Source organism: Gambusia affinis, linkage group LG18 (genome assembly GCF_019740435.1).
Source record: "Gambusia affinis linkage group LG18, SWU_Gaff_1.0, whole genome shotgun sequence".
NCBI classification, from domain to species: domain Eukaryota; kingdom Metazoa; phylum Chordata; class Actinopteri; order Cyprinodontiformes; family Poeciliidae; genus Gambusia; species Gambusia affinis.
Window position 1 is genome coordinate 1,673,892 of NC_057885.1, and position 23,842 is coordinate 1,697,733.

The window sequence follows — 23,842 nt, forward strand, 5'->3', positions numbered from 1 at the left end:
GTGCATTATAGATACCAAAACTATATATTCTTTATTTCTATGTAAATATATACTGCTATATATATATATATCAGTGATGTGCAGTGAGGTTCATAGCTGGTGAGACATTGACTGAATCATAATCAGATGTACAAATTCAAACCCCCTGCATATTACTGATTACATAAGGAAATTTCGCGCATGCGGACGCTTGAGGCCAAACAGACTATTGTTCTCCATGTCATGCTTAGCCACGCTGGAATAACTATCAACTCAATCACACTTGGACATGTAGATATTATTAATTTTGTGTTGTGCTCCACAGCAAAGAGACAAGCCATTAAAGTACAACTCAAAACCACTTCTTTCTCGACCTCTGTATCAGCGCAGCTACGCGTAGACTTGCTGCCATAGCAACTGACAACGCCACAAAAAGAACCCACAAAAAACCCCACAAAAAAACCATATTTCCCACACAAAGAGCAGAACATTCAGTCTGTTGCAGTAGTGTGGTTTTAGGCTTAATGCTTATTTTGTGATTATTATTTATTATTATCTCTGATAACAGAAGAAAACTATAAATATATCGCTGCACTTGACTGTATGGAGGGGGTGTCAAACTCCAGTCCTTAAGGGTCGGTGTCCTGCAACTCTTAGAGTCTCTCTGGTCCAACAAACTGAATCCAACAGCTGAATCAGTCAAGTTCTCCAGAGTCCTGATAATGACCTTATTATTTGACTCACATGTATTGAATATATATATAATGTAAATAGGACAAAGTGATCAGCGAAAAAATTATACAAGAGCTTCACATTGAGTCTTTCTTTATTGCACTCAAACATAGAATTTTTAACAACAGCCAGTCCGCCTTTTATTTCTAGTTTAAAAAGTACCTATTCTTTTAATTTGAAGTATCACATCCTGATAAAAATAATCTGAGGTTCAAAAGATTCTAAAATTATTACTAATATTACTGTAGGACAATTGTACTGAAAAGATTGGCTGTTTGGAAGGTTTTCCAGGAGAAGATTTCTCGTCTCTGAAAACAATATAGCAGCACAATTTAAATTCTGACACAATGTCCTTTGGACAGATGACAGCAAAGGTGAGAGCAAAGAAAAAGAGCACTTCAGAAGAAACATCTCATAGCAACTATCAAAGTGTTTTAGTTAGTCCCTAGTCCTTCTGTCCAACAGCTGGGTCAGGTCATCGAGGGAACAATAATCCCCAACTCAGTGGTTAATCTACAACAGAATGACTGGAGAAGAGTTCAGTTGTTGCAATGAACTAGTCAAAGCCCAGACATCAGTCTGATGTAAATGTCGTGTCGGAACCAACTCCTGGATGGGGTTCTACAAGATATCCAGTCAACTAGTTTTTCACACACCTTTTCCAACTTGGTTTCATCTTTGTTTTAGAAAAGTACAGGTGAGTCAATTATATGTTTTTCCACATCTATAGTTAGTTTCTAACAATGTTTGAAGCTGGTAAAGCTTCAGTATGCATCTTTATAAGAAAATAGGTTTTTTACATACTTGTTAAAATTATCTTTGTAACAGTGTAACATAAGTCAGATCATGTGTGATAAAAATTGAGCTCCTCTGCCTTCTCCCAGTGTTTCCAGTACTAACGGCAAAATTATACCACTTAGTCAGACACAACCAATCAGAGACAGGAGGAGGGTCTTAGCGCTGTCAATCATGGCAGTTAGCATGACAACGAGTAACAATTTGGTGGCGTTTCTCCACCCTTAGCACATGAAGCAGCATGTACACATGGTTGATTGACAGCTTTAAGACCCTCCTTCTGGCTCTGAATGGTCGTTTTTAACGAGGAGTGGTGCATTTTGATCTTTTCACAGATTATCTGTCTCGTATTATTTTGTCAAGACATGGTGTCAGTTGGAACAAATATGGAAAAAATTAATTTTAATAAATGTTACAGAAATAACCTGATGAGAGTTCACAGAGCATGAGCAGCTCTTTTCTTTGCTCTGTTTGCTGCTTCAGACTTCTTCTTGGCTCCAGGCTTCGCTAGATAATGTGAAGCTTTCTTCCCCAGACTCTTGGCTTTAGACCCAAAACTAAAAGAAGGAAAGAAAAACACACACACACACATACATACAACCAGATATATAGAGACAAGTTAAGACACTCCATATTCAATTCTATGTAGGTGAAGGAAAATATGTAATCCCTTCCAGGATGTGATGTGGCTTACCTGTTCTTCCTCCGCATATCTCTGAGAGGACAGGCCTTCCGTTGGTGCTCCAGGCTGCCGCAGCTGAAGCAGCCGTTGCCCCCGTCACCTTGGCGACAGGGATGGTCCGGCAGAGCGCAGCGGCCACAGGACGTGCAGTGGCTCCAGGCTGATGTCGGAAAAGGTTTTTTTATTCTCAACATCCAGCACAAAAAACTAAACAATATTAAAATATCTAATGTCTTACATGGCTTCACACATTTCCCACATGCTGAGCAGTGCTTCCATTCACGGCCGTCCTCAAATCACAGACAGAAAATAGAATTTTTATTATAGACTTTAAGAAACAATAGCAGTTTTAGAATACATTTATGAAGAACATGTCATACCTTGGATGGACAAAGATTGCATTTAGTGCAGTGTTTGTTCAGGGAGCACACATATCTCTGACACATGGAGCAAAATCTGAAGAAATAAAAAAATTATGGGACAACTCTGTATTAAACACAAACTTTGATACATTATTCTACATCATGTAAGATGATGTAGAACAAATACAGTGGAAATCAGAAGTTTATGTACATTTTCTCAGTATTTAGTAGCAATGTCTTTGAACTACATGACTTGGATCAAGCATTTTGGTTTCCTTCTAGAAGATGTCTATACTTGCATATAATTGTTTGAAGAGATTTGGTGAATTGATCCCATGAACTGGACTAGTGCAGCTGTACTAACTCTCTTCCTGATACCGTGGCTGATTTCTTTTGACCTTACCCATCGTGTCAAACCAGAAAGCAGTGAGTTCCAGGTGTTGGGTTAGTTTCCAAAGTCATGACATCATCATTGTCCTTTCTGCCCGTTGTTTGAACAGATAGTTAGCATTCTGTATGTAAACTTCCAATTTTGAAGACATTACAAAATAAATCACTGAAATATTCTGTGTCTTATTGTTGGTTTTAGCAAACAGAAATAGTATTGGTAAGTGTAAGTAAACATCTTGTTTCAACAGCATATACAAAACAGAACTCTTTTGTATTAGGAGTCAATGACAAGTCAATACCTGTAGCCCTCCTCTCTGGGCAGAACAACGTGTTTGGGTAGAATATTAGTAAAGAGTCTGACAGGAGACTGCCTCCTGCCCGTCTTCCCGTGTTTATAGAGAGGATGGTTGTCATAGTCCACCTTGTTAAAAAAAAATTAAATAAAAATACAGTTAGAATCAAAAAAACTTTGATGAATGCCCCATCAGCATCTACTCTGCTCGGGACAGCACATCTCCCTGAACCTCCAGATTACATCTAATCCAGCCAGTCTTTCTGGGTGTTTAACTTGTCACTTTTATTTCAATCATTTCGTTAAATGACAGATTAATGCTGTCCACCAACTACGACTTAAAACAATCATAGAGAGCTGTATACAAGAAGACCAATAGTAAAGTTCATGTGTAAAGGCAGAAAACTGACATTGTAACTTGCTTGTTACTTGGTCTATCACTTGTTTATCAAACCATCTCCTCACTGTTCATGAAGAAACTGGTCCAAAGACACCCTTAATGACCTGCAACCCAGGTTGAACCAATCAAGCAGATCAAAACTGGGCTTTAATTGATTTTGTATCATTTGTACCCTGTATTGACAGGGTTTAAAGAAAGGGCTGCACCAATAAATCTGCCCTAATTTTTTTTAAATCAAAGTCTTTTTATTGTTTTTTTATGCAAACAACACAAACCAATAGCAAAGACAGCCTACAGAAATCCCTCCCATACCGGCTCTACTACCCCGATACGTACATGTTTTACGCTCATAAAACAACCAATGCAAGTTTCAGGTTTGTGCATAAATGATCAATCCTGGATTTTTGCACGGGTTTACTGGGACTACAGCCCGGGGTCCCGGTACTTCAGGGGCCTTGAAAGATGCTTTGTATTTTTGTCAATAAATAAGGTCAGAATGACTTACTTTTGTCACTGGCTAAAAGGATTTTGACAGTGTTGTTAAAAAAACTGTCTGATCTGTTTTGGCAAACGCCCATCCTGAATGCTTGATTATTATTGGTCCAAATTTGACACGTCTTGCGCATCGGGGAAGAGCATCAGGCAGTAATTTCTTACAATGGCGGACAACAGAAAGTATGACAGTGGAGTGCAAGAACAAAAGAAAAAGAAGAGCAGAACAGAGAGGTGATGAAGAAAATATCCAAGCTGACAGGGTTTTTTAAAACTCATTTTGGACATGGAACAGAACCACCGTCCCTCTCCGCTTCTCAAAACGTTAGCCTAACCGGTAGCGGCTCTACGGTGCCACCAGAACCTGGAGCTGTGTCAGATCTGGCGCCTGCAGAGTCAGAGGCGGTGGAAGGGCGAACTTCTGCACCATGTGCAACGATGGATAATCCATACAATATTGAGTTCCTGTGCTTTGGGTAAAAACTGATGAGTTTACTGGGCTGAACAAGAAACAGGGAGGTGTCACAATATGGATGTTAATTTTAAAACATCAGAGCAACAGGTTCACAAACATCAGAAACGATTCTTCTCCAGATCGCGCTTTGAAAGCCAGCTCCAAGTGGTGAGTACATCCAAACCCAGTGGCTGATTTATCCTCCATCCACCGCAGCTGTGTTTTGTATGTTCAACTATGCTAAATGTTAGTGATGCTTTGAAACAGGTTCCTGTGAGTGGAAATAAGCAACAGAACGATTCAAAGAGAAAGAAAATGGCTAAAGTCACAGAAAAGTAATGCGATGCTCTGCTCGCTCAATGTGAAGTTAAAAAAGCGGAACTAGCTTTAGGCTCCAGCAAGCAGCAGTGAGAGGAACTGTCCTATTGAAATGGCGAAGGGCCAACTGTACAAATTAGCTCGAGTGCGTCCTGGCCTGACCTGATACGCAGTTACAGTTCAGTCATCACCCAATAAAGTTTTGAGCAGGTTTGGCTGTCAGAGGGGAAATAACCTGACTGTCTGAACTTGGTAAGGAAATAAACTTCATAATTACAGAGAAAGATACAGGTGATAAAAATTGAAAGAGGGACGGAGACAGATAGAAATGAAGGATAGAAAGAAATACTGTACATTGAGGATGGATAGAGAACATTGACACATTTTTCTTCCTTAGGGAAGCTCTGTTGAATAGACATAGTCAAGATGTTCAAGTATTTCTTTAATCACTATTTTGTTTGTAGTAATGATCTTTACATTCATTAAAGGTGCACCGGTAGCAATTTTCTGGCCGATCACAATCTTTAAAAATCTGATTTGCTGAAACTTATTTGTGCATGCAAAAGATAACAAAAAAGCTGTCAATCATGGAGTGACTATTGTAAACCTTGCATGGAGAAATGACCTGGTGGTTGAGACCATGAGAGGCTGATGGACAGTGGCTGATTTTTGTGATCCTGTAGGTAGATAAGGTTTGTGGATAGGATTGGTTCCACAAGTAAGTCACGGCCAAGTGCCGACCACCCAAAGGGAAAGAAATCGGGGATATATATATATATATATATATATATATATATATATATATATATATATATATATATATATACATATACACACACACACACACAGATATATATCTGTAACTGTATAACCATGATTACGTAGGGCCCACACCTTGCCTCAAGCCCAGGGGCCCACACCCTCCTCAGTTCGGCCCTGTAAATGATTCAACCAATATCTGACCATGACACAAATATATCTGCTGAACAGACTTCAACATAAGATATATATGGCTGCCAGATGTTATAGAATTGAACAGATCTTCTGACTGTATAACTAATCTTCTCTTAGTGAATGTAACACATAACCTCCCTTGACTAGTGACCATTTACTGGAGGATGTGGATCCTTCCATCTACAAAGAATGAGTCCAAGAATGAATGAGTAGAAAGCATAAAGCTGGATGGATGATAACAGATGTACAGTTTGTCCAAATATTCCTGAGAAAGTGTCAAAAATAGACTACCAAAACCCATGAAGCTTTGGACAAGTCCAGAATGTGTAAAAGTGGAGCTGGTTTTTATTTGTATCAATCACATTTTGGATCCAAGTTCTTTCTACATGTACAATATGTCTTTGGACCAATGTAGACAATGTACTACCTTAAACTGAACAATAACATGCCTGAGACATATTGAAGAAGAATAAATATTTCAAAAAAACTTTTGCCAAACTGAGTCTGATATGGATTCCTCCAAGTCTATCTACCATCTGTATTTCAGAGAATCCAAGATGGTGTTACTATTTGAAATGAGCAATGAATAAATTCTTAACGTTTATTCTAAACATTTTGTGTCGGACCTAGACTCCAGAATATTATCCACAAGGGAAATGAAAGGACCCAGAAGAAAGCACTCAGTTTGAGATCACACAATATCTCAAAAGCAAATGCCTGAAGAACTGTGATTTGTGGATATCAAATTTCTGTACCAGCTGTTCATGTGAGGCAAAGTTCTTGTCTACATAGAGATCATATAATAAATGTATTCCTTTTAAACACAGAGCATTGAAAGCTGTATCTGCTAAAAGGGGAGCAAGCATGACGATTCGATATTGGAACAGATCATAAAAGACTTCGGTCCATGGATTTTCAGGCAGTTAGTTTTTTTCGTTTGAAATGAAAAATGATAAAACAAAAATAGACTTGTTTTTTCGTTTTTCATTTATTAAACCAAAATCAGAAATCGGATAACGGCTCGGCTCGTTATCCGATTTCCCAGTTAGTGCACAAAATGGAAATGGAAAAAACATATAATGAGCGCTCAATTTTGATTTTCATAATTTCATTTTTGACAAGTGGTCTGACCCAGAAGTTCTCTCTGACCTGCACACTTTGTACACTCGTCCAAAGCTGCAATTAATACAAGTATAATTAATTTCACCATGATACCTTCACAGAGCTTATATTCTAACTTTGTTTTGTATTCAAAGCCAACTTTGTGTTCAGGGTAAATGTGTGCTTTTAGATCTAGAAGGGGTAACATTTAATTTTTACTTCTAAAAAATATTTTAGAAAACACAATCTAATTAATTTTGTAATTGACAGGGCCCCATTTTTTATTTTTATTTCTATGAACAAAAAAAGGGGCTGCACAGTGGTGCAGTTGGTAGAGCTGTTGCCTTGCAGCAAGAAGGTCCAGGGTTCGATTCCCGGCCCGGGGTCTTTCTGCATGGAGTTTGCATGTTCTCCCTGTGCATGGTGGGTTCTCTCTGGGTTCTCCGGCTTCCTCCCACAGTCCAAAAACATGACTGTCAGGTTAATTGGACTCTCTAAATTCTCCCTCGGTGTGAGTGTGTGTGTGAATGGTTGTGTGTCCTGTTTGTCTCTGTGTTGCCCTGCGACAGACTGGCGACCTGTCCAGGGTGACCCCGCCTCTTGCCCGGAACATAGCTGGAGAGGAACCAGCAACCCTCCTGACCCCATTAGGGACAAGGGTGAACAGAAAATGGATGGATGAATGAACAAAATTTTTTTTATTAATTTAAAAAAATGTGGAGGTCCCCTGTTGGTCAGGGGGCCCTTAGAATTGTCATAACTTTCCCCCCTCTACAGCACCTCTGTCATGAACAAATATTCCAATAATTTAAGTATATAAAAGATGAGACAGTGAAGAAGATGATGTCAGGAGGAGGAAGAGGATCACTGCGAGATTCTGGGAAACTGCATCCAAACCTGGAGCTGAGGCTCTGCTCCTGAAGAGCCGCCTGTATGAAACAATAAAAAATAAATAATTTCAAAAAGGTTCACACTGCACTTAAGAAGCCAATCGAAGGGAAGAATATATTTCACACACAAAAATATGAATGTACAACCTAAAAAACATTCATGAGGAAGGGAAAAGGGTAGAGTGCCTTCTCTGGGTCAGGGGGGGTGTCCTGCCCCAAGTGGAGGAGTTCAAGTATCTCGGGATCTTGTTCACAAATGGGGGGAAAAAGGGAGCGGGAGATCGACAGGTGGATTGGCGCAGCGTCTGGTGTCAAGCGGGCGCTGTACCGGTCCGTCGTGGTGAAGAGAGAGCTGAGCCAAAAAGCAAAGCTCTCAATTTACCGTTCGATCTACATTCCCACCCTCATCTATGGTCATGAGCTTTGGGTCATGACCGAAAGAACGAGATCACGGATACAAGCGGAAATGGGTTTTCTCCGTAGGGTGTCTGGGCTCTCCCTTAGAGAGAGAAGCTCAGTCATCCTGGAGGGACTCAGAGTAGAGCCGCTGCTCCTTCACGTCGAGAGGAGCCAGTTGAGGTGGCTTGGGCATCTGGTCAGGATGCCTCCTGGAAGCCTCCCTGGTGAGGTGTTCTGGGCACGTCCCACCGGGAGGAGGCCCCGGGGAAGACCCAGGACATGCTGGAGGGACTATGTCTCTCTGCTGGCCTGGGAACGCCTTGGGATTCCTCTGGAGGAGCTGGAAGAAGTGGCTGGGGAGAGGGAAGTCTGGGCCTCCCTTCTGAAGCTGCTACCCCCGTGACCCGACCCCGGATAAAGCGAAGAAGATGGATGGATGGAATTAAAACACTGTGCATATTAGAATATGTTCAGAAGTATGGAACTCTCTAGAGAAGAATATTATATTTTGGTACACGTATCAAACGGTACATATAACCTACAAACACATTAAACTCTTCATATCACACTTTGAGCCGCTACAAACAGATAACAGGCAGCGGAAAACGACAGTGACTTGCCGAGAACAGGCTGTGGTATGTGGGGAAAACACTCCACCCGCCGGCTGAGCCTGGAGCTGCCTGGCCCCGGTAGCAGAGCTACGCAGCTCCGAAAATGTCGGAACACATTTCAAAGAAGCCTAATTTTGGATTGACTAAGTGGATAGATGAAGCTATCAGGGCTAGTTTCTAGTGATGGGCTATCTGAAGCCAGGCTTCCAGGAGGTACTGAGTAAAGAGGGGGCGTGTCAGATGAAACTCTGCTTCAATGCTTGTGTCGTCTTGCTGAAAACCACGTGACTGGCAACAAACGATGCCTCACATTGCAAAGGTCACGTGACTGCTTCATTTACGTGACGGTTTTCAAAATAAAAGCACGATGAGCCGTGCTGCTTCATGGGTTCATCGCGCATCAGAGGAGAATTTGTCTTCAGCAGTGGCTGAAATAAAACGAACCTGGACCAACATATTATTACATGTGTATTAAGGATTTTGATGATGGGATTCATCAAAATATAATATTTGTTACCAGTAGGCCTGTCACACTAACAAATTTTGCTGAGTGATAAATTGTCTCAAGATCTTTTGCGATAAAAGATAATATTATTTGAAGACCTTTTTACACTGATTTAATGGAAATGACATGATAATGCATGCAATTTCCTGCCAAAGATAGATACACTTTATTTTCAAAAGAACATTTAACACTGGAACTGATAAAATAAACAAAACAACCAAAACCAAAAATAAAATGGATACTCATTCTCCATTAGTAAAAATGTACTTGAATAAAAACACCAAAGTGTAAATAAATACTGCAGATTATAAAGTCTGTATACTATATTAACCTTCAGTAATCATTAGATTTAAATAGAGAAGATGGGCACATCGACTACCTGATGCAATAGTTCACACTACAGAGAACTAGATGTAGTTGACTTTCTTTCCAAGGCCACCCAGCTTATAGCAGGAGCATCATTTTTGAACCAATACAGTAAGGTTCTAATGTTGGCGGCCCACTAATAGTACATGACGTTAGGGAATGACAAGCCTCCAACACTATGGGGTAGTTGCAGCATCTTACTGAAAATTAATGGATTTCCATTATTTTGGAAAATCAGCAATTAGCTGATCCTTACATAAGAAACCGTTGTCTTCCTTCACAAAGGTCTGAAAACCAGCCACAGTCCTCTGTAGTGATGCCTGACTGACTGACCTGCCCACCATGTCACGTCTGCAGAAGCATGGTTAACAATAATTGCCTCACTTTTGCCAACTTAATAACTTTTCAACTCAGGCTTTTTAAATATTGGTAATCAGCCAGAAAATTGCAATTGGTGCAACCACAGTTTATAGACATTTACTGTGTACAGTAGACTCCTGCCTATCTTAAGTTCAGTATTTGCAGGTTCCTCTGTGGAATGTGACTCCAGATTATTTGTGGAAGATTTCCAGAGTCTTTCATAGAGTGTTCCTAAGATATATGAAATGCAGCCCAAGAAGCTGAAAAACCTGGGGACAATGCTACATGACAATCTACTGGCTGCAATTTGCAAAGTAGCCAAGCCAGGAGCAGCATTCATTTTCCTTGGTGCCGATTGGCTGTAGATCCAGTAGTGGAGATAAGGAAAGCTGTGGATGTTAGCTTCTGTGTTAGTGCTAAAATGCTTTCCACTGTGCTTATTAATACACATAGGTATATTTGGTGTCTAAACTAATAAAATGGTAATTATGAATGGCTTTAGAGGGAGTCTGAAGTATTTGCATATATTAGCTATTCGCAGGCAGCTGTGGTCACTAAAGCCCATAAATACTAGGGGTCTGCTTTACTTCAGGTACAGGATAACATTAAAAACTCCTGGGAATGAAAAGGTGTATTTTTCAATAAGCTGGTACCTGGTAGTCCAGCATGGTCAGTCCAGGGAGACACTCCAGGATGCGAGGCTCAAAGAAGTACGGAAAGATCCAAATGATGGGAATGTCAATGTTAGAGTCACCTGAACACACAGAGGTCAGAGTTCAACACAGGAGTCCTGCATTTAAATCACAACGAGTCTGGCAAACAACATCCATATCGCTGTTGAATGACATTTCAAGGCATGAGGGGTTAAAGCAACTTTTCCTCTTTCCGTAGGCATTAGATCAGAAATTAGTCTATATTCTGTAGACTAATGCCTGTAAAATTATGGACACAGGACCATCCTCTCCATGAGACTGTCTTGGAAAAACTTAGTGTCTTCAGTCCGAGGATTCTTCAAAATCACTGCTACACAGATCACTATAGAAGATCTTTCCAGCCAACAGCCATCACTATCTACAATAACTCTTTGAAGAATTTGAATTAATGATTTACAACAATATTTAATCCCTTTGGGATCAATAGTATTTTTGAATTTTAAATATTCACAGAATTGTCATTTATTGATATCTCTGTGATGTTTTGAGGAGGTTTGAAGCAAAAAAATATAATCTGTTAGTACCATGGGCGTAGGGTTAGTAATACATGTGGCAAGGAACTAAAAAACTGCTAACCAGAGTTCCGCAGCTTCCTCCACGTTTGAGAAATCAAGGCAAAACTGTTGGCCAGAGGTTTGACCAGTCCGCCGAACGGAGGGTCCGCTACCATCACCACCTGCTCCCCATCTGCCTCTGTCAGGAATGCATCCAGAACAGCTCTGGAGGCCTGAAAGGACAACACTCCATCAGTCAGAGCTGGAAACTGCCCTAAGCTGGATCTGCAAACTCAACACTTACCTCTCCGCCAAAAAAGTGATGGTTAAACATGTTGTAGTGACAGAACTCATCCTGACTGTAGAACTGAGCATATCTGAAACACACACAAATAGTTCTGATGCTTCATGGAACCAGTGATGGTTTGTCTGGGCCTGACTGTGTTCTAGGGAGTGCACACATAAAAACAGAACCACTGAAAGTACCCAGGTAACCTGTGCTAGAGGCAGAAGCTTGAAACGACACAACCCACTCGGTCCACAATTCTTTAGAGAAACACCAGAAAAGAGGTCCAGTTACCCAGGTAAGAGTTCTTTAAATTAAATTTATTTTTATCTTTTTAGAAGCAGCTTTTACTGTCTCCTATACTGAAGAGAAGATTAATGATCAGCTCGAAACGAAAGGAAAAGAATAGGAGTAGTCTAGAGATTAGAACTCTAGCATGATTAGAAAAGTTTTATGAAACTTGAAGTGATTTACAGTCCCAGGACTTTTTATAATTTTTTTCACATTAACAACCTCTGAATTGTGTTTATTTTTGCAGGATTTGACATGACAAACCCACATAATGTGACACAGAAGAATGACTTTTTACAGATCAAAATTAGCAATGTTAGCATGCATTGTTAATGAACACCCTTTACTCTGAAATCCCAAATAAAAGCCTTGATCAAATGATTGCTTTCCAGTTCACCTATGTGTGATTTAATCCGAGTATACATTTTTTTCCAAGAATGTTGCTCATTTTAAATTCCTGCGTACAATTGTACATAACAGACTTCATTTCAAGTTCCATGCAGATTACAGATATGAAAAATCAAGATGACTCTTTTTTGAGGGAACTGAGAGCTTTAATTGCAAGTAAACACACACTGACCATGGTGTGAGACTTGGAATAATACCTCAGATTTCAGAAATGACATGAAGGATGCCTGCATAAGAAAGTCACTCAGGTCTAGGAAGAGCATTCTCATCCTCTTCGCTCATCGTTTCAGTAGATGAAATCTGGTATAAGACTTCAAAGTATCACCAGCTTGAAATAACTGTTATTAAAGCAATTTTATTCTATCAGCAGGAATGTTTTAAACAAGAAAATACTAACATTAATATGATCAAAGTATGAATTTAACATTTTTGACATATTTTGGGTAATTTTCAACTAGCTGCAGTTCCTGAGAAATGGCTGAAAACAAAGCATTCGTCAGCAATGGACAGCCTGTTCAGGCAATTCAAGGTGAGCTTTTGGCTCCCTCTGCTGGCCTATCTGGCTTGCTGCAGGATGGAGCGAGCTTCACTCCACTGGCCTCCAGCAGTGACCAGCCTGTTCAGCCTTTTCCATGATCACCCAAACTACAAAGGAAAGCGGCCAAAGATGTCCAGCCCTCTCAGGTAAATATGTGGCTCAGTTTCTTCAGGCTCTAAAAACTGGGTGGTGATTTGAAGATTTGGTTGTATACTGCAACCAAATCTTCAAATCTTGTGTTGAAGGTTTATGAGCACCAAGTCAAGCTGAGATTAGAAAAGCAATTTTTCTTTGGTCACACTCTCAAAATAAAGTCCAAATTTACAAAGCGAGTTAATTTATTGCTTAGAGCCTTTCAAACAATATCTACAGCAAATTGCAGTGAGAGAAAATGAACATTAAATACATGCAGTGTTTAGCTGAAATAGTTATTGTGATATCATTAATATCACAATAAGTAATATCTATTGGCTGTGAGCACAAACAACAGTCCATTCACCTGGTCAAATACATGACCAGATAAGACAGATGTTCAATATTCATAGCGGTTAGGTGCTACAGCCGTCATCTTCTACCTCATCTAGGGTCAAAGAGTGCCATTATTTTTATGCTACATTTTGGCCTGATTTCTCCCTTATAACAATCTTAAGGATGACCGTATGACTCTTAAGATAATCTTTAGCAATATTCCTGCTGTGTGTGGTGCGCTAAGAATTATGTGGTCCACTTGGATGACTGAGGGACCACTCCGATCTGAAATCAGGGATGCTGGACATGGTGGATTGTCTTGTCTGATTTTTCGGTTTGTCTTTAAGGACAAACATGAATGCAGCCCCTTGTATGTGATGTAGCTGGTGAGAGGAACCTAAATACACATAAGATAAAACAACTGCTATTGGCACACCAGAAAACCTGGTGGACATTTTGGATGTGTTTATATTTTTTAATTATGGTCCATATACTATCACCATTGCTTTTTCTCAGTTGGTCATGTTTGTTTATTCTGGACTCCTGTTTGATTGCTTAAGTTTGGCAAGATTTTCAGTGTGGAGAGTGAAATCGGTTTGTGTGTAGTGCAGGGGTGGCCAATCCTGGTCCTCGAGAGCCGGTGTCCTGCAACTCTTAGATGTATCTCTACTTCAACACACCTGAGTCAAATAATGAGGTCATTAGAAGGACTCTGGAGAACCTGACTGCACTGAGGAGGTGATTCAGCTCTTGGATTCAGGTGTGTTGGATCAGGGAGACATCTAAGAGTTGCAGGACACTGACCCTCGAGGACCAGGGTTGGCCACCCCTGGTGTAGTGTGTTGCTCCTGCAATGTGGCTTTACACCACACACTGTATGACCAAAGCATTTATGCATAAGACTAGGCCTGTCACAATAAACGATAAATCAATTAATCGTACGATAAATTAAAACATTAATTTTAATTATCGGCTTTATCGTCTCTTCCGGCCTCTTTCTTTTTCTGTTGATGAAACTGAATGAAAAAAGGCTCAACTCCACTGCTCTCCACTGACCCTCCCTTCCTAATTTCCTTAGTGCAAGAGTGGGCAAACCTTTTGGCTCAGGGCCCACATTGGCTTTTAAAATTTGACTGCCGGGCCAGGCTAGCAGCAGATGCATAAATATCAAACATAAGGATAAAAAAGCATTAGTTTTAATATTTACATTCACTTTTATGGGAAAAGTGTTGTTGATCTCCCTTTTTTGCCAGTGCATCCAAGTCAGGTGTTAGTTTTGTTGTGGTAATTCTCTGAACAGATCTGAGGTTTTCATCACTCAGCTAAGCTCTGTGGGGTGTTTTGTTCATCACCCTAAAAGTCTGTTTGAAACATGTAAGTAGAGCCAAACACCAGCATCCTGTGTGCCATCTTCTGGATATTTGGAAATTTGGCTGCACTTAATGAAGCATAAAACCCATCCAGTTTAAGAGAGTTGGACTTCTCCTTTAAGACAGAGTCACATTGGAGATCAATCAGTTCCTGAGGTTCCGTTTCAGGGTCTTGTGTGAAGGGAGATGAAACTAGCTGCCATTCTCAGCGCCATAGATGACCGTCCTTGCGTTGACTGGTTGTTAGCATAGTTACCATGTCCAGCTAGGGTAAAAGTGGCGGCTGATAGTTTTCTTTAAAAACAGCAACCGTTTCTTGACAGATAAGGCATTGTCCATTCCTTATTGAACACTCGACACTCGCTGTCAACTTTTCTTCTCTGTGGCCCACTCATTGTTGCAGAGTTCACAGCAGCAGAGTATTAATGGAGAGAAGTCCGAGCTCCACAAAATCAAGTCATGTATCACAGCGCCTAAAGTGCCCCCTGGTGGAGCGCCAGACGTTACAGGACTAGACCAACTGAATGAGTCATGATTATAATATGATTTGATTTGGGCAATTCTGTACCAATCTTCGGCAGGCCGGATGTGGCCCAGGGGCCGTAGTTTGCCCACCCCTGTCTTAGAGTAATGTCCAGCGCACACTACACCATCTTAGAGCTGTCGGCCCATTTTCAAAACCTGAGAGATCACACATAAGCTGACAGAAATCCTAGGTATAACGGATCGATCGGGTTCGATCTTGCCGTGTGGTGTCCAACAATGGGCACAAAATAATGGCTACAAGTCCAGTTAAATAATTTCAAAACCATGCATTAATGGTTGCAACTTGAGAGGAAATCCCAAGGTCAAAGTCTTCCAGCATGTCTTGGGTCTTTTCCTTGAATATCCTCCCCAGAATACCTCAGGAGTGAGGAATTATCTAGTGAGAACACCTCACTAAAGATATGGAGATATGTCTAGTGCACCATGAACTAGACATTGATTATCCCTCAAGTTGCTGGGGAGAGGGAAGACTGGCATTCTCTACTGATGCCTGGTTCACTTCAAGATTTTTAAATTGTAAACATATCAAAATATGCCAGGTGTAAAACTAATAATCGACTGAGCTGACTTGTCTGCAGGAGCTGCTATCCCAACGTCTGGATGAGCTATAAGCTGAGAGAGCCAAGACAGACGCGCACATCCAGTCTCTTAAAAAACGCAAAGCCGATCTCTCAGTGAGTATGGGACAGAACATTGGCAGAACTTAAACATATGATCTGCGTGCATTTCAACCGCAGAACTATAACATCTGTCTGTATGTCGTTTCCGCCCCTCTGCCCCATCAAGCGGACCACAAAGGTAATGAAACATCAGGTACAGGACCACTTCGAAAACATGCTGTGTGTCCTAAAGCAGGATGAGAAGGCTGTAATCGACTCTCTGGATACGGAGCTGAAACAGACCAGAACCAGGCTGGACCAGATACTGAAGAACTTGGTGGACTATCAGGAGTAAGTCACAAAGAGCATCAACATCATCCTGAGTGTGCTGAATAAGACCCTCACACCAAAGGAAAATAAGGTTTGACTCCAATTCTTTACAACATGATGGTTTACCAGCAACACCTAAAGGTACTCAACTGATGTCTTACTTCCGCATGTCCTTTTTCTCAAGGGTCAGTCAGAGATTGTCAGGTAAGTTAATCATCTTAATTTAGAAGGTTTTACTTCATATCACTCATTGTGACTTTCTTCTGGGTAATCACACATCCAGTCCAAAAAGGCCTGACGCCACAGAGAAGGATATCAAACTTAATGACAAGATTTGAGAAGCTTCTGAAAACCCTTTCCTCCATCTCCAAAAACCTCAAGGCCCAACTACAGAGGAAGAATATGCTATTAGGTATTTCAAAAAAGCTTTCTAGCCCATTCTGATGCAATTAGTTTAAAATAGATGGGAGAGTGACAGGGTTATAGGAACTTTAGTTCCATTATGCTTTCCTTCGTCCTTCCCCAGATTCATTGCCCATTGTGATTGACATGCAGACCTGCCACAGCCATATCACATTGACCTCAGAGGGGCGGGGCACTGCCTTGTCCCCCATTCTGCCTGCCGTTCTGGAGCATCCTCTCCAGTTTGATAAGATCTGCTGCGCTCTGGGGTCATCTCCTGTCACAGAAGGTGTGAGGTACTGGGAAGTTGACGTCCGCTGTTGCTCCACCTGGGCAGTGGGTGTGGCATAAGGAAGCCTGTAGAGGAAGGGCCAGGACAAAGGTGCCAACCTGGCCTGGAACAGGAACTCCTGGTGCTTGGAGTTCAAGAAAGGCAATCCAACGTCTTGGCACAATGACCAACATGTGGTGTGTCAGGGTGCCAGGCAGAGCCCACCAGGGAGAGTGGGAGTGTGGGTGATAAGGGTCAGTTGATGTTTTATGATGCAGACAGTATGGTTTTACTGCAAAGGTTTTCAGCAGCCTTGTCTCCAATATTTGACAGAGCTCATCACCGGTTCACGGAGCCATTGTTCCCAGCCATACGCTTCTTGAAATCAGCAGAGAACCAGAACTGGCCAAACCATCTAGAGTTCTGTTATTACCTTTAAACCTAAAAGTCCATTTGTTCCACAGAGACATTGTGCACCGTCACTAGGATTCACCAATTAACAGTTTCTCCCTCCCTCCACTGCCACAGAGATCTCCTTTTGAGATCTCTGCAGCATTTGCTTTCTCTTGAAATGAACATGATAATGTCAGCTATGTTTTTGAAATTCATACAACCTTCAAGTGTTAATGCTGTTGTAATTACTTTTCTTCATGCGTTTGTCAAACTTCTTTTGGGCATGGATTTAGTGTTCTCAAAGATCTACACAGTACCCAGCAATACTCAAGACAAACACTATTTTTAATACAGATGTGTTGTTTTGAAATGCTACTTGTTTGTTAATCCAGTCTTTCACAAATATTCACACCCCAATCAGGTTGGCACACCCGTTTTGTGTACTTTATCCCATGCTTAGTGATGCTGGATGGACATCAAAGGTAGACAGACATCTCAGATGCTGCATCACTGTGAAGGCACTTTCTCATGGTGTTCTCTAGGTTAGCAGCAGTGTCCACCCCTGGAAGTTCAGCTCAGGAGGTTTTATTTTGATGTCATCAAGCCAGAGAATCGTATAAACCTGGTTTCTAAGCTGCAGTTTGACAAACTCAAAGCGAGCTGCTGTGTGATGTAAAGTGAAGAGCGTCTTCTTCTGAGTGATGGAGTGCATGAGTAATGTTTAACCATGGATAGTTTTATGTCCAGAGCTAGAGCTCTGTCTTAGGATTGTATCTTTGTCCTCTGTCTGACCAAGGCTAGTCTACTCAGTTTGGTCAAACAGCCAGCTCTATTGACAGTGCTTGTGGTTCCAAACTTGTTCTATGTTCCACTCCATCATGGTTGTATGTGGTCTTAGCACAATTTCTTTTTAAGAAACTAGTGCCACTGAAACATTTTCCTATCCTCTCCAGATTTGAGTTCTGCAAATGATTCCTTTTACTTTATTAGTTTCTTCACAAGACCTGGGTAAGATAAGTGTTAGATTCCAAATCACCTCCCGTGGACTTCAACAAAGCTATAGAAAATTATACACACATTTATTTTACAATAAATCACAAAGCAAAGAGTAGAAAAAGTGATAGGTATGAGTACTGATGCATCAAGGAACCAAGTTATAGACATTTTATACTTTTTATATATTATTTAATAGCATAACCCTAAACCTAGAGGTTTTTGACAGGATCACAAATATGTTTTTGTATTGAACGGTCTAAATAATTTCCACCAGGGGTCACAATAACACAATATTTTCCCTCCTTTCACAGGGGTTTCTTAAAATGAGACGGGGAATCTGAATGACTGAACTTATAAACAGGAAGGTTTAAATAATAGTGGCCACAGATGTTGGCTGTTAGGTTTGTCTATTGAGTTTTCAAGCCTACATTGTTATTATAATTGACATTTTCTGTTACTCAATGAATTATTGAAATTCATTCATTGTCCAGTACTAAAATATATTCCAAAATAGTCCAAGAGAGAACTTGAAATGTGAATAACTCTCGCAAAGCAGCCTATTCCAACAGTAAAGCACAGGAGGGTTAATGATTTGGGCTTCTAGTGCAGAAATAAGATATAGGGAGCTTCCTCCCATTGAAAAAATACTGGAAAAAATGAACGAATAAAGAATACAGTCAAACTTACCTGAAATCAATGTCCAGCAACAAACTCTTCATTGGCTCCAGGTTTCTCAGCTTGATCAGTTCCTGTAGTCTGGGACAAACCGCCATAACTGTTATTAACAATGTAAGATTAAGATGTGCATAGTCAAAGTTTTGTAGCACGTACGGTGGCCCAGAAGGATAAAAAACCCCCAGTAAAAGTCACAACAGAAGTCGTGGGGGGTTGTCATTCTGTTGAGAACCCCCCTCCCACAATCATTTTATTGTGGTTTTTACATTTTGCTGACCCTCCTGGCCCACTGCAGATATGACAGTTAAACTGATACTAATTTTTACAATGTACATATATGAGTTATGACATATGATGTGACACAAGCTCATAACCATCTTGTTTAATTTGTAATGAAAACAAGATAGGATCATGAATGGAACCTTTCGGAACTCCTGATTCCCCGTTAATTCACAGCCTGTGAAGGCAAACTTGGAACCTTGAGTCATTTTGTGATTTCAATACAATGTCTCAGAGAAAAAGTGAGTCTGCCTAATGTGGTGAGACCCTTAAATGTAATCTGTCTCACCTAGGTGTCCCCACACACAGAACCTTTTTATATCCCAGACCAGCTAACGTATCCAGGAGGAAGTGTGCACTGCGATCAGTGAACAGGTACTGGGCGTTGCTCTTCTTATTGTCTAGCGGACGCAGCAGGATGCTGGGCCTCCTCAGCTGGGCCGTGGTGACCATTGTGGTCCTGTGGGCAGAGTGAGCGCTGAGCTCTGCAGGCAGGAGAAGGATCTGACAATCCTCACAGAACTTCTTCTCAATAAAGGGGAGTGAAGCAAACTGCAGAAACCTGAGGAGACAAGCTTTGGTCTGTTAATATTCTCATTCATTTGTTTATTCATAAAGTATCAGAGACAAGACCAGTTCGGAGTCCTATGAGCACAACTCTTACCTGCTACAACATTCCTGCTGAGTGAACAGAGGCCTTTTTGACAGCATCTCTGCTTCTCTGGCCAGCATCCTGGCTTTTGACACCTTTAATGGAAACATATCAAAGTCATTTACCTGCAACACTTAATATCCAAACATTACAAGTAACTTTTACATACCTTTTCATCTTCCCACTGAAAAAAGCCGCAGTCTTTCCTGTCTCGACAGGCTGAGCATGCATAAAACCGCCTGCCCTTATTGCCTCCATTGTCAACCTTCTCAAAGAGTAAAGTAGGACCTGTTGAAACACAGCATGTGATGTCACTATCATTTTATCTTTTAGGAACCTGGCTAATGTTACTAGTGGAAAACCATTATAATAGAGTCAAGCTGCACTGAGTAGGTACTAGGTAGAGCGGGTATTAGCCTACCAATGCATGCACCATCACTAAGGTCATACCATTGTCATCATTCTGTTGAGAACCCCCCTCCCCCACCTCTCAGCAGGCAGAACCACACAAGTTGTCCAGGTTAACTAAAGCATTACAAGTTAATGATGCAGATCATTCTGTTCACGGTGATAAATGCAGAAAAAGGCGTTTAAGCAATTTAAGAGTGAAGGTCATGGAGAGAAACCAATCAGATAGAAACAGGAATCCAAACCAGTTGTTTTGCAGATTATCAGTCATCACAAATCATTTGCTATAGAAAACAAGCAGATCACGGAACAGCATCTTTAAGTATTCTACATTTTCATCTTGAGAAATAAGCCTCTTTAAAGTTCACTGATTTCAAGGCGTTTTTTAAACATAAACACAAATCCTGCGTTTTGAATAAGTTAATCTCAGAGATAATTATTTAACATTAAATTTAACAAGTATATAGTTTTTGAAACGACCTAGTTTGCTGTTGTTGTTGCCGCTATCCGCTCACCATGCGGACAACGTGGCGCTGTTTTTCCCTCCTCTGGAAGAATAACTTCTATTCCAAAACTGTCGATATTTGCCTCGGTAATCTCCATGTCTGAGTTGGACATTCGGTTACTGGCTTCTCTCCAGAATTTCAAATACAACAGCGACTTCAAAAAACACCACAATCATGCTGTTTTAAGTCGCGCCCATTTTACGTCCCTCCTGTCGGAGACGTCATTGGAGCGACACGTCAATTTGGCCGCCATATTGAAAAGGGAGACAGAGACCATCTAACCATTTAAAAAACTGGGCTTTTTGATATCAGTGGCAATATATGAGCACTTTATGTCTGTCCAGTTTTCCTGTTTCTTCCAGAGAATTTCACAAGATAACTCATGCTATTCCCATAGTTAACTCAAGTAATAAAATAAATCACTTGTGTGATCTTACAAAAACACTCACGCTCACACTGGAGGAATTAAACTAACAGATAAAAAGTGAAACAACAAACACTTACCACTTACATCAGTGCTGTCATAGAAAGGACAGTGTTGTACCTAAAGGTAAGTTTTAATGGAGAGGTAAAACTGAAAGCATGAACTGGAGAAAGGCCTGGCTCTTTCTTAATAAATACTGAGCAGACAAATGTAAGAGTTTCTGAGCACCAGATTGTTCACTGAACACCACTGGCACAGGTTTGGGATCTCCTCTCTGTACAGGGATCTCATCGTTGTTTATCAGACCCACTATGGTGATATCATCTGCAAACTTTAGAACCCTGTTGGAGAAGTGGATGGCTAGACAGTCATGGGTGAAAAGCACCAGACTAAGCACACAGCCCTGCGGTGTGCCTGAATTGAGGACCAGGGTGGATGATGTTCTGTCCCCTATTCTCACCACCTGAGTTTGGTTGGTGAGAAAGGCACATATATGTTGAAAGTCCCGGATTGTGAAGTTTCACCGTCAGCTTCTCCGGGATGATGGTGTTAAATGGTGAATTGAAGTCAACAAATAGCATCCTAACATAAGTGTCAGGATGCTGCAAATGTATCATGACTGTATGAGACAGCAACCTCTGTGGACCGGTTCGTCCTATAGGCAAATCAAACCTATAGAAGGCCATCAGGAAGGTTATTCTTGATGTGTTTTAAGATGAGCCTCTCAAAGCTCTTCATAATGACTTGAGTTGGTGACTAGGCAGTAGTCAGTTAAGCCAGTCACAGCTGACTTTTTTACCTGCACCAGCCTAATACAAAAACAATTAAATAACTAAGTAAATAAAATATGAATATGAAAAAAAATCATATGTATGTGTAACCCACATAAAGTGGGTATGCCACTTTAAGAGAAGAGGTTAAGGAAGCTGGGTGGTCTGCCTGGCCAATGAGAAGTTTGGTTTCCAGAGCGTCTGGACCAATCAGGGTGTAGGCTGCCGTTGTAGATCCCGCCCTTCTCCCCCGGGTCTGCAGTACCGTTGGATTTGCTCTAGAGATCCGACGCGGTGAGACTGCTGAGCGGGGCAGCGCCAGAGTATGTATCCCGACAGTTAAAAGTATTTTTTACGTGCTGTGGATAAACTCTTTTGTGAATGGATTTTATGTTGATTGTCCAGCTTTTGTGCTGGAAATATTTATTAAATGAATATAAACTGAACTTCAGTTTTTTTTACCGTTAGAGCCGTTAGGAATCGTTGGCTCTTTCTGGCAGTTATTTCAGCTTGCTCTTCATAGATAAAAGGTAAAATTTAGGCTTTAACATAATTTTATTTTATTAAGTTTATATTATTTAGATTAAATATGCCTTGTTACATCGTCTAGTGCCCCACACATCCGGATTGAGACCCACTATACGGTTGTCTGAGGTGTGTCGCACTGAGATCGGTGAGCATATTCGGAGCCTTTTATTTGTGTTTTTGTCATTTGTTACATTGTTGTTAAAAAATATCCGTTGTTTTAGTAACTAGGTAATGTTTTGTTACTGTATTAGAAAGAAGGATTAAAGCTAGAACGGCTTGGTAAAGTCCTGTATTTCTGCTGGTCCTGTCTGTTGACAGGTCAGGTTTTTTTTAATACTGGATCATTCCTGAAGTGGATCCCTCCTTTGATTTTGATGGCGAGCCTTCCCACCTGGACCTAAAGAGAGAATTTCGTCTTTCCCATTTGGAGTCCTGCTGCACCCTGCGGTGTGGTAAAGAGTAACATACATCTTCACACACAGTTATGTGTGAGACCTACAACTGACATTCTCCATTATTATTATTGTTTTTTTAAATTTATTTATTTGATTACCAGGGTGCACCCGAATTATTTGAAATTAAGAATTAGCACTTGGCCAAGTATTATTGTTATTTTTTTATTTTTTTGCACTTTATTGTGTGTAATTTTATTTTCATAATTGTGTGTTTTGTGCAACTGTTAATTGTGTGTTTTCTGTTACTAAAACCAGTTCTTTAAATATACCCAACTGCCCTTGTGTGTCATTTAAACACTCCACTGTGCTCCGATAGCCGAACCTATTGGCCCATTTATCCAAAATATATAATACCCTTCTCTACTGTGTTACATATGCATGTGCAGAGTAACAGGTGGATAAAGTGGCTGTGTTATGTCAGTCAGCTATTATTTATCAGTCTAATAGCTGATGGGGAAAAAAATGTTCATTGTACATTAAATCTTTGCTTTTGATGTGCTGCTCCATATTATTCTCTTTGTTTCTTATATAATTTGTCAATAAAGATAAAATAAAATAAATATAGTGAACTAGGAAGATGGTACAAAATTGGTTTTATAGGGAGTGCTCTCTCTTTATAACATTCATAAATGTTTGTCTTCCCCATGATGTAAAGACAGTTTTCATCTTCAGCTGTTGATTGGTCCTGATAGGAATCTTTGACATAAAAGCTTGGTTGTAATACAAGTAATACAAGTACAAGTAATAATATGAATAATATAATAATATGAAGTTCTGACAAAAGTAACATACAATTAATATGAAATATGGACAAGATTTGAGCATTTTTGATTTTTTTCTATTTGTATGAGTGTTATGTGATAGATTAATCTCCAAAATGTATATGAAACTACAAAGACAATAACTTGATACGTTGTGGTTTAAGTAGAGGAACACAATGGATTGCTTCAAGGTACCA

General features: G+C 40.5%; 1 protein-coding gene and 1 long non-coding RNA gene across 3 annotated transcripts; one reads left to right on the top strand and one right to left on the bottom strand.

Annotated features, from left to right (window-relative positions):
• Nucleotides 1–787: 787 nt before the first annotated feature.
• zcchc4 (zinc finger, CCHC domain containing 4) lies at nucleotides 788–20,903 on the bottom strand. Of its 2 annotated transcripts, XM_044097140.1 has the most exons (13): nucleotides 20,717–20,903; nucleotides 19,963–20,081; nucleotides 19,806–19,888; nucleotides 19,431–19,703; nucleotides 18,875–18,943; nucleotides 11,594–11,666; nucleotides 11,372–11,522; nucleotides 10,736–10,836; nucleotides 3,240–3,361; nucleotides 2,569–2,644; nucleotides 2,427–2,478; nucleotides 2,201–2,348; nucleotides 788–2,063 (listed from the first exon to the last, which is right to left on the bottom strand). In XM_044097140.1, the coding sequence occupies exons 1-13, from the start codon at nucleotides 20,817–20,819 to the stop codon at nucleotides 1,943–1,945; spliced, it is 1,491 nt and encodes a 496-aa protein (XP_043953075.1). In that variant the 5' UTR covers nucleotides 20,820–20,903; the 3' UTR covers nucleotides 788–1,942. The 2 variants fall into 2 exon arrangements, with proteins under 2 accessions (XP_043953075.1, XP_043953076.1); XM_044097141.1 differs by lacking the exons at nucleotides 788–2,063; nucleotides 2,201–2,348; nucleotides 2,427–2,478; nucleotides 2,569–2,644; nucleotides 3,240–3,361 and adding an exon at nucleotides 7,656–7,880.
• A 1,238-nt stretch (nucleotides 20,904–22,141) lies between these two features.
• LOC122820007 lies at nucleotides 22,142–23,121 on the top strand. The gene is made up of 4 exons (XR_006368711.1): nucleotides 22,142–22,224; nucleotides 22,370–22,431; nucleotides 22,512–22,574; nucleotides 22,748–23,121. It is a non-coding gene; the product is annotated as an uncharacterized LOC122820007 (long non-coding RNA).
• Nucleotides 23,122–23,842: the final 721 nt, after the last annotated feature.